This window comes from Corythoichthys intestinalis, chromosome 14, assembly GCF_030265065.1.
Source record: "Corythoichthys intestinalis isolate RoL2023-P3 chromosome 14, ASM3026506v1, whole genome shotgun sequence".
Lineage (NCBI taxonomy): Eukaryota > Metazoa > Chordata > Actinopteri > Syngnathiformes > Syngnathidae > Corythoichthys > Corythoichthys intestinalis.
The window spans coordinates 4,194,375-4,209,913 of record NC_080408.1 but is presented as its reverse complement, the minus strand read 5'-3'; the positions used below and the strand labels follow the sequence as shown (position 1 = coordinate 4,209,913).

The 15,539-nt window shown below is 38.4% G+C and overlaps 2 protein-coding genes across 9 annotated transcripts in view; both read right to left on the bottom strand.

Moving 5' to 3' along the window:
* Window positions 1-2,095, bottom strand: part of LOC130930102 (ATP-dependent 6-phosphofructokinase, platelet type-like) — a 74,788-nt gene extending 72,693 nt beyond the window's left edge. For all 3 annotated transcript variants that reach the window (XM_057857833.1, XM_057857831.1, XM_057857832.1), the window contains exon 1: window positions 1,868-2,095. In XM_057857833.1, coding sequence (XP_057713816.1) covers window positions 1,868-1,967 — 100 coding nt within the window. In that variant the 5' untranslated portion in view covers window positions 1,968-2,095. The remainder of the gene's footprint in view (window positions 1-1,867) is intronic.
* Window positions 2,096-7,991: 5,896 nt separating this feature from the next.
* Window positions 7,992-15,539, bottom strand: part of LOC130930100 (nuclear receptor coactivator 2-like) — a 153,418-nt gene continuing 145,870 nt past the window's right edge. For all 6 annotated transcript variants that reach the window (XM_057857826.1, XM_057857824.1, XM_057857823.1 and 3 more), the window contains one exon: window positions 7,992-15,138. In XM_057857826.1, coding sequence (XP_057713809.1) covers window positions 15,124-15,138 — 15 coding nt within the window. In that variant the 3' untranslated portion in view covers window positions 7,992-15,123. The remainder of the gene's footprint in view (window positions 15,139-15,539) is intronic.

Below are 15,539 nucleotides of genomic sequence, written 5' to 3'. Positions count from 1 at the left end.
GTTTAAGCACAATGAGTGAGCATGGTGTAATTATTGACATCAACAATGGCGAGCTACTAGTTTATTTTCTGATTGAAAATTTTACAAATTTTAATAAAAAGAAAACATTAAGAGGGGTTTTAATATAAAATTTCTATAACTTGTACTAACATTTATCTTTTAAGGAGTACAAGTCTTTCTATCCATGGATCGCTTTAAGAGAATGTTAATAATGTTAATGTCATCTTGTTGATTTATTGTTATAATAAAGAAATACAGTACTTATGTACCTTATGTTGAATGTATATATCCGTCTTGTGTCTTATCTTTCCATTCCAACAATAATTTACAGAAAAATATGGCATATTTTAGCGATGGTTTGAATTGCAATTAATTACGATGAATTAATTTTTAAGCTGTAATTAACTTGATTAAAAATTTTAATCGTTTGACAGCCCTAGTAAAATGATAATGATTGTTTTCCCCATTCTCTTTTGTGTTTTTTCATTGCAAGCAAAATAAATGAAGATATTACTAGCAAAGCATTTGAAATAGCAATCATTTTCTGAGAGAATTTGAGCATTATCTGACAGAATTGCAGTTATTTTTTTTTTAAGAAAGAAAAAAAAAACTGTAAATATAATTTTTTTCAACTTCTTTTCCTATTTAATTTCGAAAACATGGTAAAAACAAAAAAGGGCAAATTGTTTGCTCTCAATTTAGCATGTAATTTAAAAAAAAAAGGCAAAAACGTTTTTAAAAAAAACAAAAAAAAAACTAATTTTTATTATTACAATGCCAAACTTAAAATTAAGCATCGATTAATCAACTTTCAAAATGACATGCATTCCAGATATGATTGGATGTCTATCGCGGTCAACGGCTGTGAACGAGTGAAAGTCAAATATCTTTTAAAAAAAAAAAAAAAAAAAAAAAAAAAACAGGTTAACGTGCTCATTTACCTATGTTAGGCTACAAATTTATTTAAAAAAAAGTCAATGTTAGCGTTATCTGCATTTCTATGGTTTTAGAAGGTTTGACACCCCCCTTTGCAAGAAATTCTAACCACTTTCCCCCCGTCTATATGTAGTTCTATATTTATATACCTACAAACATGAACATTCTTCTCCCGCGTGCATGTGCGCGTGCGCGAGAGCCACTTGCTGCTCCTCACGTAGGCGCTGCGACGCTTTACGGGAGCGTACGTCAAGCTCGCATAATAATAATCTACCAGAAACCAAGGTTCTCCTTCAAAGTAAAAGCAAGGAGGAGTCGAAGTGAACAGGGCTACTGTTGTTTTGAAAGTCACAGAACAGTGTGTACTTTTAAGAGTCACGACTCCTCGTCCAAGGTAGTTGGTATTTTTTATTATTATTATTTAAAAAAATTTTTAATTAAAATATTATCACTAGTCAAAGAATACTCCACGACAAAAATGTGTGGTTAATGATGATGGTAAAAATTTGAATGATTAAGAATAACTGAAGTGTATAAGGGCTTTGAAGATTTTTGGTGTTCATCCATTCACTTGCAGCACAGATGGGTGATTCCATTATCGGACAGGTCTTGTTCTAATCTAGTAAATATGCAAATTGCTTTATTAAACTAACAACAGCAAGGTAGAAGGATTCTAAGCATACAAGGATTGTAAGCACACCCCTAAATCCCCCCCCCCCAAACTCCCCCCCATGTCTGTTACCAAGGCAACACAAATTTCCACTCAATTTAAAATATTTTGCGTCAATGTCACGAAAGCAAGCAATGACGTCAATATCATAGGCCGTATTAATATTACAAATTTAAAAAATATATTAAAGTGACACGCCCACCCAAGTTGAAAATCCATAGTCACTGTCCGATAATGGAACCCCAGCATCGCGGTTGTTACCTTGGGCATCTCCGCCGCTGGTGAGCACCGCGATGGACTTCCCAGCACCGGACAAGTTCTCAAAGAGCTTCCTGGTGTCCTGGCGCTTCGGTGCCGACATGTCGTCTTCTCGTGTCGTGGCTTGTTCTCGCCTCTCCTGCTCCCTACTCTGGTTTTTCTACTATGCGGGTTCCGTGTGCCCGTCGGGGAGTGACAACCGGGCCCGCTTGGATGGAGTGAGCGGAGGCGACTGCAGTGGTTGCCGCCCACTTTGGTGAGGCTCAAAATCACAGTGAAGATGAGTCACTCCACGTTTGCGAGACATATTTGAGATTAGGAAGTTTACAAAGTTGACATAAAACACACTTTCTTTTAGATATGTTCATATTTTTTAAAAGTAAGAACGGTTTTATTCACGCGAGAGTCCAAGAAGGGAAAAAATAACAGAGTGAGACATCTTTCATTTCTACTTTTCGCTGTCATTGACACAAAGATCCTACTGGCCAATGACGTCAAGGCTTGTTCCTGAGTGACAGCAATACTAGCCAATGGACGGCAAGATCGATGGTGCTATTTTATATGTCTGTGGCGTCATGATTTCTATGTTTGTATGCCTAAATCAAACATGGTGGATTTTACATACCTACAATAGCATGTAAACAGTGAGTATTCTGTGCCCACAGTGTCAATATAAGTAATATAGGTGAAAATATACTTTTCAGCCATTTAAACTTTAAAGATTAATCTGAATGTTTGTGTAGATTCATAACACGGGAAACTAATTACGTTCTGGCCAACTTTGAACGTTTCTGTAGTGTGCCTGCATAGAAAGTAAACAGTGTTTTCTATGCCCACAGTCTTCATTTGAGTTATCTTGCCCTAAAATATACTTGTCAGCCATTTCAACTTAAAACTTACATCCTAGCCAACTTTGAACATTTCTGTAGTGTGCCTGTTTATCATGTAAACAGTGTGTTTTCTATCCCCCCAGTCTCCATGTGAGCGATCTTGCCCTAAAATATACTTGTCAGCGATTTCAGTTTAAAATTCTAATGTCAATGAATCTGCTTGAAAGGTGGGGATTAGCTCAAGGCGCAAAGTGAAAGGTAATGGGATTGATGCCCATATTCTCCAAGTAGTTGGATTTAGTAATTTAGTCCTGAAATGCAGTTTTCAAACATTTTAGTTTTATTTTTTTATGGTGTTGCTTTCAAGAGCAGTTGCGTATGAGAGGTAATGGCATCAATGCCCATATTCTCCAAATGTCAGCACTCTTCCGGCAGATAATGCCAAACCTTTTGCTGATCTCATTATCAACCCTAGCCAACTTTAAATGTTTCTGTAGTGTGCCTGCATAGCATGTAAACCGTGTGTTTTCTTTGCCCACAGTCTCCATGTGAATGATCTTGCCCCAAAATAACTTGTCAGCCATTTAAGCCTCAAATTTTAATGTTAATGACGCTTTATTCACAATGGAATTAGCTAAAGTGGTAGAGCGCTCGCTTAGCGTGTGAGAGGTAATGGGATTTATGCCCATATTCTCCAAGTGGGTGTCCATTTAGCCCTGAAATACATTTTTCAGATAAATTAATTGATTTGATAATGCAAAACATTCTGCTAATCTCATTATTTTATGTCCAAGCCAACTTTAAACGTTTCTGTAGTGTGCCTGCATAGCATGTAAACCGTGTTTTCGATGCCCGCAGTCTCTATGTGAGTGATCTTGCCCTAAAATATACTTGTCAGCTATTTTAGCTTAAAATTTTAATATCAATTAAGCTTCATTGACAAGAGGAATTAGCTAAAGTGGTAGAGCGGAGTAAGTGAGAGGTAATGGGATCAATGCCCATATTCTCCAAGTGGTTGTCATTTAGCCCTGAAATGCATTTTTCAGATATATTAATTGATTTGATAATGCAAAACCTTCTGCTAATCTCATTATGTCTTAGCCAACTTTGAATGTTTCTGTAGTGTGCTTGCATAGCATGTCAACTGTGTGTTTTCGATGCCCGCAGTCTCTATGTGAGTGATCTTGCCCCAAAATATACTTGTCAGCCATTTAAGGGTAAAATTTTAATGTCAAGGAAGCATCAGTGACAGGGGGAATTAGCTCAAGTGGTAGAGAGCTCGCTTAGCGTGTGAGAGGTAATGCGATCGATGCCCATATTCTCCAAGTGGCTGTTCATTTAGTCGTGAAATGCGTTTTTCAGATATATGAATTGATTCATTAAGGTCTTATAGGCGAGGGGAGGTTTTTCACATCCTAGCCAACTTTGAACGTTTCTGTAGGGTGCGTCCATAGCATGTAAACGGTGTGTTTTCGATGCCCGCAGTCTCTATGTGAGTTATCTTGCTCCAAAATATACTTGTCGGCCATTTAAGCGTAAAATTTTAATGTCAGTGATGTTTCATTGACAGGGGGAATTAACTCAAGTGGTAGAGCGCTCGCTTAGCGTGTGAGAGGTAATGGGATCGATACCCATATTCTCCAAGTGGCTGTTCATTTAGTCGTGAAATGGGGTTTTCAGATATATGAATTGATTAATTAAGGTCTTGCAGGCAAGGGGAGATTTTTCACATTCTAGCCAACTTTGAACGTTTCTGTAGGGTGCCTCCATAGCATGTAGACGGTGTGTTTTCGATGCCAGCAGTCTCTATGTGAGTTATCCAAAATATACTTGTCAGCCATTTAAGCGTAAAATTTTCATGTCAAGGAAGCATCAGTGACAGGGGGAATTAGCTCAAGTGGTAGAGCACTCGCTTAGCGTGTGAGAGGTAATGGGATCGATGCCCATATTCTCCAAGTGGTTGTCCGTTTAGTCGTGAAATGCGTTTTTCAGATAAATTAACTGATTAATTAAGGGCTTGCAGGCAAGGGGAGATTTTTCACGGCCTAGCCAACTTTGAACGTTTCTGTAGGGTGCCTCCATAGCATGTAAACGGTGTGTTTTCGATGCCCGCAGTCTCTATGTGAGTTATCTTGCCCCAAAATATACTTGTCAGCCATTTAAGCGTAAAATTTTCATGTCAAGGAAGCATCAGTGACAGGGGGAATTAGCTCAAGTGGTAGAGCGCTCGCTTAGCGTGTGAGAGGTAATGAGATCAATGCCCATATTCTCCAAGTGGCTGCTCATTTAGTCGTGAAATGTGTTTTTCAGATACATGAATTGATTAATTAAGGTCTTGCAGGCAAGGGGAGATTTTTCACATCCTAGCCAACTTTGAACGTTTCTGTATGGTGCCTCCATAACATGTAAACGGTGTGTTTTCGATGCCCGCAGTCTCTATGTGAGTTATCTTGCCCCAAAACATACTTGTCGGCCATTTAAGCGTAAAATTTTTATGTCAGTGATGTTTCATTGACAGGGGGAATTAGCTCAAGTGGTAGAGCGCTCGCTTAGCGTGTGAGAGGTAATGGGATCGATGCCCATATTCTCCAAGTGGTTGTCCGTTTAGTCATGAAATGCGTTTTTCAGATAAATTAACTGATTAATTAAGGGCTTGCAGGCAAGGGGAGATTTTTCACGGCCTAGCCAACTTTGAACGTTTCTGTAGGGTGCCTCCATAGCATGTAAACGGTGTGTTTTCGATGCCCGCAGTCTCTATGTGAGTTATCTTGCCCCAAAATATACTTGTCAGCCATTTAAGCGTAAAATTTTCATGTCAAGGAAGCATCAGTGACAGGGGGAATTAGCTCAAGTGGTAGAGCGCTCGCTTAGCGTGTGAGAGGTAATGAGATCAATGCCCATATTCTCCAAGTGGCTGCTCATTTAGTCGTGAAATGTGTTTTTCAGATACATGAATTGATTAATTAAGGTCTTGCAGGCAAGGGGAGATTTTTCACATCCTAGCCAACTTTGAACGTTTCTGTATGGTGCCTCCATAACATGTAAACGGTGTGTTTTCGATGCCCGCAGTCTCTATGTGAGTTATCTTGCCCCAAAACATACTTGTCGGCCATTTAAGCGTAAAATTTTTATGTCAGTGATGTTTCATTGACAGGGGGAATTAGCTCAAGTGGTAGAGCGCTCGCTTAGCGTGTGAGAGGTAATGGGATCGATGCCCATATTCTCCAAGTGGTTGTCCGTTTAGTCGTGAAATGCGTTTTTCAGATAAATTAATTGATTAATTAAGGGCTTGCAGGCAAGGGGAGATTTTTCACGGCCTAGCCAACTTTGAACGTTTCTGTAGGGTGCCTCCATAGCATGTAAGCAGTGTGTTTTCGATGCCCGCAGTCTCTACGTGAGTTATCTTGCCCTGATAGATACCTGTCAGCCATTTAAGCTTAAAGTTTTAATTTCAATGGAGCTTCATCGACAGGGGGAATTAGCTCAAGTGGTAGAGCGCTCGCTTAGCGTGTGAGAGGTAATGCGATCGATGCCCATGTTCTCCAAGTGGCTGTTCATTTAGTCTTGAAATGCGTTTTTCAGATATATTAATTGATTAATTCAGGTCTTACAGTGAAGGGGAGATTTTGCACATCCTAGCCAACTTTGAGCGCTTCTGTAGGGTGCCTCCATAGAATGTAAACCGTGTGTTTTCGATGCCCGTAGTCTCTATGTGAGTGATCTTCCCCAAAATATACTTGTCAGCCATTTCAGCTTAAAATTTTGATGCAAATGAAGGTTCATTCATGTTGTCCACAAGGGGAATTAGCTAAAGTGGTAGAGCGGCGCAAGTGAGGGGTTAATGGGATTGATGCCCATATACTCCAAGTGGTTGTGCATTTAGCCCTGAGATGCATTTTTCAGATATATTAATGAATTTGATAATGAAAAACCTTCTGCTAATCTCATTATTTTATTATGTCCTAGCCATTTTTGAACGCTTTAACATTTTTAAAGGTCTTGCAGGCAAGGGGGATGCCAATTTTCAGATATATTAATGAATTTGATAATGAAAAACCTTCTGCTAATCTCATTATTTTATTATGTCCTAGCCATTTTTGAACGCTTTAACGTTTTTAAAGGTCTTGCAGGCAAGGGGGATGCCAATATTCTCCAAATGTCTGCACTCTTCCAGCATATAATGAAAAACCTTTTGCTAATGTCATTATTTTATGTCCTAGCCAACTTTGAATATTTCTCCAGTGTGCCTGCATAGCATGTAAACCGTGTGTTTTCTATGCCCACAGTCTCCGTGTGAGTGATCTTGCCCTAAAATATACTTGTCAGCCATTTCAGCTTAAAATTTTGATGCGAATGAAGCTTCATTTACAGCGGGAATTAGCTCAAGTGGATGAAGGTTCTTTTACAGGGGAAATTAGCTCAAGTGGTAGAGGGCTCTCTTTGTGCGTGAGAGGAAATGGGATCGACGCCCATATTCTCCAAGTGTCTGTTCATTTAGTCCCAAAATGCACTTTCAGACACAAACATTGGCTGCAATTGGTGGCGCTAGACATCCAATCCATTTTGACTAGGTAAGGCTGGCAACGAGGGTTGGATGTCCAATCCATTGAAGTGGGAGGGTTGGAAGAAAATGAACAAATGGTTTCACTTCTAATTGATTGGACGTCTATTAACTCATAATTAATAATTAACAGTAGAAGGATGATTGGACGCCTATTACCGTCAATGGCACTTGAAGAGTTGTCATGTTGTCACAGCAGTGATCTCCTTTCACGGTAGAAACGGATTGGACGTCTATCTCAAGGTGAGAACTTGCAACACGTTGGCGCCATCCTAATCTCATGTCCATGACGGCAACAATAGAAAATGGAAGTCGACTGGCGAGCGTGTCATATCTCACGTTTGGCCACTTTGCTTTTTATTTGGAGTGAAAGGTCGTGAGAAGGTCACGTCAGAGGTCACAAATTTGATTTTTTAAGGGGTTGTAGCCAAGGCGAATTAGCTCAAGTGTAGTGGGATTGACGCCCATATTCTCCAAATGATTGTCAATTTAGTCCTAAAATGCTGCCATTTTTTGTTTCCGAACAGTGACGACATTTCAGACGATGTATCGTTCCTTGAAAGCAGCATATCGATAACCTTTTATGATACAAAGTATCCCGATTTGGTTATATTGTCACACCCCTAATCCACACACTGTATTTCCAACTCAAAAAAGACAATATAAATCCATTACAGCAATAAAAAATGACTCATAACAGATGTGTGTGAATAAAAATAATTTATTTACAGCAGCATCAATGATAAATTAACAAGCAGCGAGCGACAGAGACAACAAAAAAGCAGCGCTTTCTGACAACATGAACGATCATTATTATAATTAGGGCCCGAGCACTAGGCGTGCGAAGGCCCTATTGTTTTGCAAAGGATTATTTTTTTTTTTTTTTTTTTTTTTTTTTTTCAGGGCAAATGAAAACGGCCAATTTGGAGGCCTGAACATGCGCGAAAAGTCACCAAAATTTGCACATACGTGCGGAAAATTGTAAATTTCGATAATTTAACAACGTTGCAAAAAATTGTAACAAAATGGCTCAGTGGCGCCCCCTTGAAATTTTAAAATTGGCCTATAACATTAGGGTTTGTCAGCGTAGAGCAATAAAATTTGGGGAGTCTATACCTTGTCTAAAACCGCTTCAAAAAAGCATTGGCACCCATATTCCAAACCCAACAGGAAATCGGTTATTTTGGATCGAATATGAAATTTTTATCGATTTACAGGGTGCACATTTGAGACCTTTTCGCCGAGGGAGTTCGTTGGATCATCTTCAAAATTGGTGAGACTGTTCAGGAGACATATGAGATCTTAAGTTTCTAAAATGGTGTGTTTTCATTCACGGGTCTGACCTGGGCGTGGTGCCAAAGTTGGCCATTTTTTCGGCAAAACACCGAATTCAGTAAATGGCTAATAATTCCTTGACACAACTTTCAATCTTTTTCATATCTGCCATGTATATGCGGTATCCCAGCCTGAACACGACTGCATTGAAATATTACCCATTAGGCCTAGCGCCCCCTAGTGAGAACAGGAAATGCCTTTTTTTACGAGACAGGTTCCTCCTCCAAGGGAAAAAAATCTGTTGACCTCAAACCTGCATCAGGGGAGTCTTAAGACCTGTGTTCAGGTGCCTGATGAAAAATATTGAGGTTTCGTTGAAGCGGAGGGGTCCAAACATGAAAGTGAAAATGATCGTCAACAATTTGTCTCGCAAAATACTTTGAACAGTCATAACTCAGCAGATATACAACATATCTGCGCCAAACTTCCCATGCTTGTTGAGAGTCATACCCTGAAGGGTCCTGTAGGGGTCATTTTTATCAACTCTACAGTGCCAACTAGTGGCGACAGAAAGGAGTTTTAAAAAAGGCCTTCCCTATTGGGTTTTTTCAACGTAGAGCAATGAAATTTGGGGAGTAGATACCTTATGCCTAACTGCTCAAAAAAGCCTCTTGCACCCATATTCCAAATCCAACAGAAAATCGGGTATTTTGGATCGAATGTGAAATTTCTGTCCATTTCTAGTACAGTTTACATTTGGAGGCCTGGACATGCACAAAAACTCACCAAATTTTGCACATACATGCGGCTTTGTGTGGATTTCGATAATCTTGCAACGTTACAAAAAAATGTAACAAAATGGCTCAGTGGCGCCCCCTTGAATTTTTCAAAAAGGCGTTTCCTATTAGGTTTTTTTAACGTAGAGCAATGAAATTTGGGGAGTCGATACCTTGTGCAAAACTGCTCCAAAAAGTCTCTTGCACCCATATTCCAAACCCAACAGGAAATCGGGTATTTTGGATCGAATGTGAAATTTTTATCAATTAACAGGGTGCACATTTGAGACCTTGTCACAGAGGGAATCAGTTGGATCATCTTCAAAATTGGTTAGACAATTCAGGAGACATATGAAATCTAAACCTTTCAAAATGGTGCGTTTTCATTCATGGGTCTGACCTGGGCGTGGTGCCAAAGTCGGCCATTTTTTCGGCAAAATGACAAATTCAGTAAAGGACTAATAGCTCCTTGAAACAACGTTCAATCTTTTTCATATCTGGCATGTATATGCGGCATCCCACCCTTAACACGAGTGCATTGAAATATTACTCATTAGGCCTAGCGCCCCCTAGTGGGAACAGGAAATGCCTTTTTTACGAAACAGGCTCCTCCTCCAAGGGAAAAAAATCTATTCACCTCAAACCTGCATCAGGGGAGCCTTAAGACATGTGTTCAGGTGCCTGATGAAAAATACTGAGGTTTGGTTGAAGCAGAAGGGTCCAACAGGAGAAGTAAAAATGACTGAAGCCATTTCGTCTCACCACAAGTTTTGAACAGTCATAACTTCTACAACATATCTGCGCCAAACATATCGTGCTTGTTGAGTCATAGTCTGAAGGGTCCTGTAGGGGTCATTTGCATCAACCCTACAGCGCCAACTAGTGGCAATAGAAAGTCACTCATTTCTTGAAATATATGTCCAGTTCTTTTCAGGTTGGTCATTGTAGTTTCAAGACCTTTTAAAATTCTTATTTTACGGCCCATGTCCACATGTCTCTGTCTGTTGCTGTGATGACCCTTTATTCGCTCCTTTTTTGTAGTCCTCTGTCCAATAGGGGTTTTTATCTCTTAGGTGTGTGAATGTAAAGAGGCAACTTTCGCGCATGTTTGGTTCTAATGAGATGATTAGAGAGGACGATCTGCCACCACCCTGACCTGCACACAGTCCGAGTTGCATGACGTCCGAGTTGCGCTAGATTGCGAGGGCCCGTTCAGTCCTGCTTGCAGGCCTAGTTATAATAATGTTCTTTCAACAGCTTGCAACTTTAAAACCATACATTAAATATGCTTCATTGCACAAAGCCAAAGAGAAGAACATTTGACACTCTTAGATTAAGAAAACAATGCAAATGAGCGACTAATATTTCAGCTCGGATTTTACATTCATGATTTTTGAAATGTCCTAAATGATATCATAAAATCATCTATAAGAGAAAATATGTCCGTTGTGCAGTAATACAAAGACAAAAATACTTTTGATGGAACTTCTAAGGCATTATTATCATTTAGCTATACAGAAAAATAGCAATCTAGCAAGTAAGAAAAATCTCACGTACAATATAATGTCTATATATTAATATATAATATTTATTTTTATATGTTTGTCAGCCCGAGTGAGGCTGCAAAATGACATTCAGGATTGCTTTTTCTCGTCACGTCACGTTTCAATGCCAGTGACGGCGATAGACGTCCAATCCCTCCCAGTCCAAACGGATTGGCAGTCTATTAGGGCTGTGTATTGCCTCAAATCTCAGCTGGTATGAGATTATGACGGTATGATAACTTAAGCAAAAATTGCAATTACAGCTCTAAAATGTGTTATTTTGAGGTCTTAGAATCTTTTTTTTTTTTAAAAAACACCCCTGACATCTATCACCGTCAATGGCAGTTAATGAGTTAAAGGACGAGTTGAGGTTGATGTGTTTGTCAGCTTCGTACAAGTCAACATTAGGGCTGCCACAATTCAATGAGTCGACAATTTTTGATCATTGATGAATCGTACAAAAAGGGAAAAAAACAGTATTTCTCCTTTTAAATTTTATATGAAACCTACAGAAAGGTTATATAACTCAAGAATTAATGAAAGGACTATTAGCTAACTTGCAGGATATGCTCTTAGAATGAAACAGAAGAGGTGATTAAATTTCAAAGTAGTGAGGTCAAAGGTCAAAAGTGAAAAAGGAATTTGGTGACCATTTGAAGGCTAAACTAGGGATTATATTTTGGGGTTAAAGGTCACAAATGGAAGAAAATGAATAGATAAGGGGATTGTTCACAAACTTGTAGGAGGTGTTTGCGGATTGAAGGTAATTACGTGTCGGTGCAATGAGGTGAAAGGTCAAATGTTTGTGATAAATTAAGAATGAATAAAGGGATAATTGTTAAACTGGTAGGATGTTTGTAGCATGAAACAGAAGAGGTGATTATATTTCGGAGTGGTAAGGTCCAAGGTTAAAAGTCACAAAGGTCAGAAAAGGATTTTTTGGAAAACTTTAGACAAAACAAGGCATAATTATCAAACTAGCAGGATGTGTTTTTCATATGGAACAAAAGAGGTGATTACATTTTTAGGGTCATGAGGTTAAAAGTCACAGATGCAAGAAAATGAGTGGATAAGGGGGATAATTAGCAAACTTTCAGATGTTTGAAGCATAAATCTGAAGAGTGGTTAACATGTTTGTGTAATGAGGTCAAAGGTCAAAAGTCACGGAGGTCAGAAAAGGAATTTTGTGATAACGAATCAAGGGATAAATGTAGTGCCGAAACGATTATTCGATTAACTCGAATATTCGATTAGGAAAAAAATATTCGAATTAAATTTTTTCGTTTCGAGGATTCGTTTAATTAAGGTGGCATTGTAATGGTTTATTTGGGAAGTGTTTGCGTTTAGTTTTATTGATTTGGGTGGATACACATCCCTCTGGTCAACCTCTTCACATGGCTGAATCAAACTGCTCCCCGTTAAGACCAACTTAAGCTAAGTTTTTGTTTGAGGTAATGTTTTTCAATGCATTCACAATTTAGTTTATCAGTATATTTAGCCGTTTTTTGTGGGAATATGTGTCTGAACCATTTGTTAAAAGCATTAAAAAAAAAAAAAAGTTAACATTTTATAGCATTTAAGCTAGCGGACTTTTTCTATGTAAGTTAGCCAAAGAAGCCAAAGAAAAGCCAAAGCCAAAAAAAAAAAAAATTTATACTGTTTGCCGCTCAGCTCAGGTATTTAAATTTTTCATGTTCCTTATCCGATTACTCGATTATTCGAACTAACTAGTCCATCGATTAATCGACTACTAAAATATTCGATAGCTGCAGCCCTAGATAAATGTCGAACTTGCAGCATATATGGTAATAAGGTCAAAGGTAACAGATGCAAGAAAATGAATTGATAAGGGTTTTATTAGCAAACCTGCAGGATATTTGCAAAATAAATCTGAAGAGTAGGGATGGGAATCGAGAACCGGTTCTTATAGAGAGCCGGTTCCTTGTGTTTCAATTCCATGGAATCGTTTGGCAGTTTATGTAACAATTCTCTTATCAATTCCAACCAGCACGAATTATGTCACGTAACTTACCCATGTTACGCACGCTCAATTCAGCAAGTACGACTACATGAGTAGGTTACGCTGGTTTAGCACGTGCATTGCAGCCGTAAATTAATTAATCTTGCACATTTGTACTACGCACTGTTCTGTTGTATTTGACAGTATTTATCTTTTGTTTATTATTTTTGAGTGCTATCAGCTCATAGGTCATTTTAAAAAGGAGGATTTATTTATATTAGAAAAATATTTCAGTAAAATGTTACACATTCTTCTGTATTTGCCACAGTTTCATTGCCACGGTTAACATCGAGGCTTTGGGCCTCTTTTGACCTCGTGACTTTGTAAGGTTGTGACTTCTGATTAAACAAACTCGATGCCAATCAAAATGTTTGTTCTTCTTTTTCCCCAAATTAGAATCGATAAGAGAATCGATAAGGAATCGAATCGATGAGCAATATCGATAATTGAATCGGAATCGTAAAAATCGTATCAATTCCCATCCCTACTGAAGAGGTGATTATATGTTGGTGCAATGAGGTCAAAGGTCAAACGTCACAGACGTCAGAAAATGTGATAACTCAAGAACGAATAAAGGCATAATTGTCAAACTTGCAGCATATGTTTGTAATATGAATTGGAATTTTTGGATAATGAGGTCAAAGGTCGCAGATGCAAGAAAATGAATGGATAAGGGGATTATTAGCAAACTTTCAGGATGTTTGAAGCATAAATCTGAAGAGTGGGTTACATGTTTGTGTAATGAGGTCAAAGGTCGAAAGTCAAAGAGGTCAGAAAAGGAATTTTGTGATAACTCAAGAACGAATCAAGGGATAAATGTCAAACTTGCAGCATATGTTTGTAGTGTGCAACAGAATTTGGAGTAGTAAGGTCAAAGGTCACAGATGCAAGAAAATGAACGGATATGGGTTTTATTAGCAAACCTGCAGGATATATGTAAAATAAATCTGAAGATGTGATTATATGTTGGCGCAATGAGGTCAAAGGTCAAAAGTCACAGACGTCACAAAATAAATTGTGTGATCACTCAAGAACGAAACAAGGGAATATTGTCAAACTTGCAGGATATGTTTGTAGTATGAAACTGAATTTTTGGATAATGAGGTCAAAGGCCACAGATGCAAGAAAATGAATGGATAAGGGGTTTATTTGCAAACTTGCATGATATGTTTGTCGAACGAAACTAAAAAGGTGATTACATGTTGGTGTCATGAGGTCAAAGGTGAAAAGTCAGGTCAGAAAAGGAATTTTGTGATAACTCTAGAATGAATCGAGGGATAATTGTCAAACTTGCAGCATATGTTTGTAGTATGAAACAGAATTTTGGGATGAGGTCAAAGGTCACAGAGGTCCGAAAATGAATTTAATGATAACTTATGCTTAATGCGAGTGCCTACTTGACCAAATATGGCGTTGCTTTGACTCTGGCTGCTTAGGCGGAAGTCTGCTTTCTCTCAATGCTCCTCTACTTAATTTTTGTTCATTTTACTAATATCATTACAAAATAAAAAACACAATAATTGATCTCAGATTTTTTTTTTTGCCTCAATGATCGCAAATAATGATGTTTGTAATGAATCCAAATAAGATATTTTGCTGGAAAACAAGTCTAGAGTTACATAACATGACTGATACGTACAGTATTTGAACCGATTAGTCAATCCTTGGAAAAATTAATCGACTATCAAAGTGTACGGCAGCCCTAATGGACATTTGTGCTATTTTGAGCGAATCCGCCGCACTCTTACCTTTTTCTGTATATACAGTATTCGTGCGATTCAGATGGATAGCAGTTCCCAAATGTACTGTTTGGATTTCTACTCAAACGTAGAAATATCCAGGAAATATTTGTCAGTATGTGACATCTTCAGTCAAATATAGCGTCCTGAACAGATAATCCACCTAAAGTTTTTTTTTTTTGCCCACAAATTAGGACTTGAAATGCAGTTCATTTTGCATCAACAACTCATTCGCTGCCACTGACGGAGATCGACGTCCAATCTATTTTGAGTCCCATTCAAAATGGATTGGATGTCTACTGCCGTCAATGACAAACAATGTTAAGTTATGAAGTACAATTAAAGCCAATTTGCCAGGAGGGAGGTTGCGGATGAGTTTCCTTAGTTTCAGTGTTCCAAGTGGTATTTTGCTCTTTTTTTTCAAAGCAACTCGGGTTGATCTGTCTCCCGTCAATGGCAGCCAATGAGTAAATCCACTTGGACCGGAAGCCTCCAGATCGCGGGTCCGTCAGGGTCAGCAGCAGAAGTTCTAGAAAAAAATAGTGATTATTCAATCGCTGCCAACACCTCCCAGTCCGATGAAATTGGACATCGATTGTCGTAAATGGATCTGAAAAGTTTTAGTGACAGTTTTTGGTCTTTTAAAAACAAACAACTAATTTCATAAAGATCACATTGTGGGTCATGTAGGCCACAATTTTAGGTGTGCATGACCTAAAATGTCAATACAAAACAAAATTACCGCAATTTCCCGAATATAATAATAATAAGTCACATCTGTTTTGTTTTCTCCTGGATTCTGGTAAGTTCAAGAAGTTATCAGATCATATTATTACCGTACATATTCTCAGTTTACGGTAATGTTTTGAACTACCAGTGTGCTATGCTTGTGCTGTGTTTCAACAGTCAGTAAAATGACATTTCTGTATC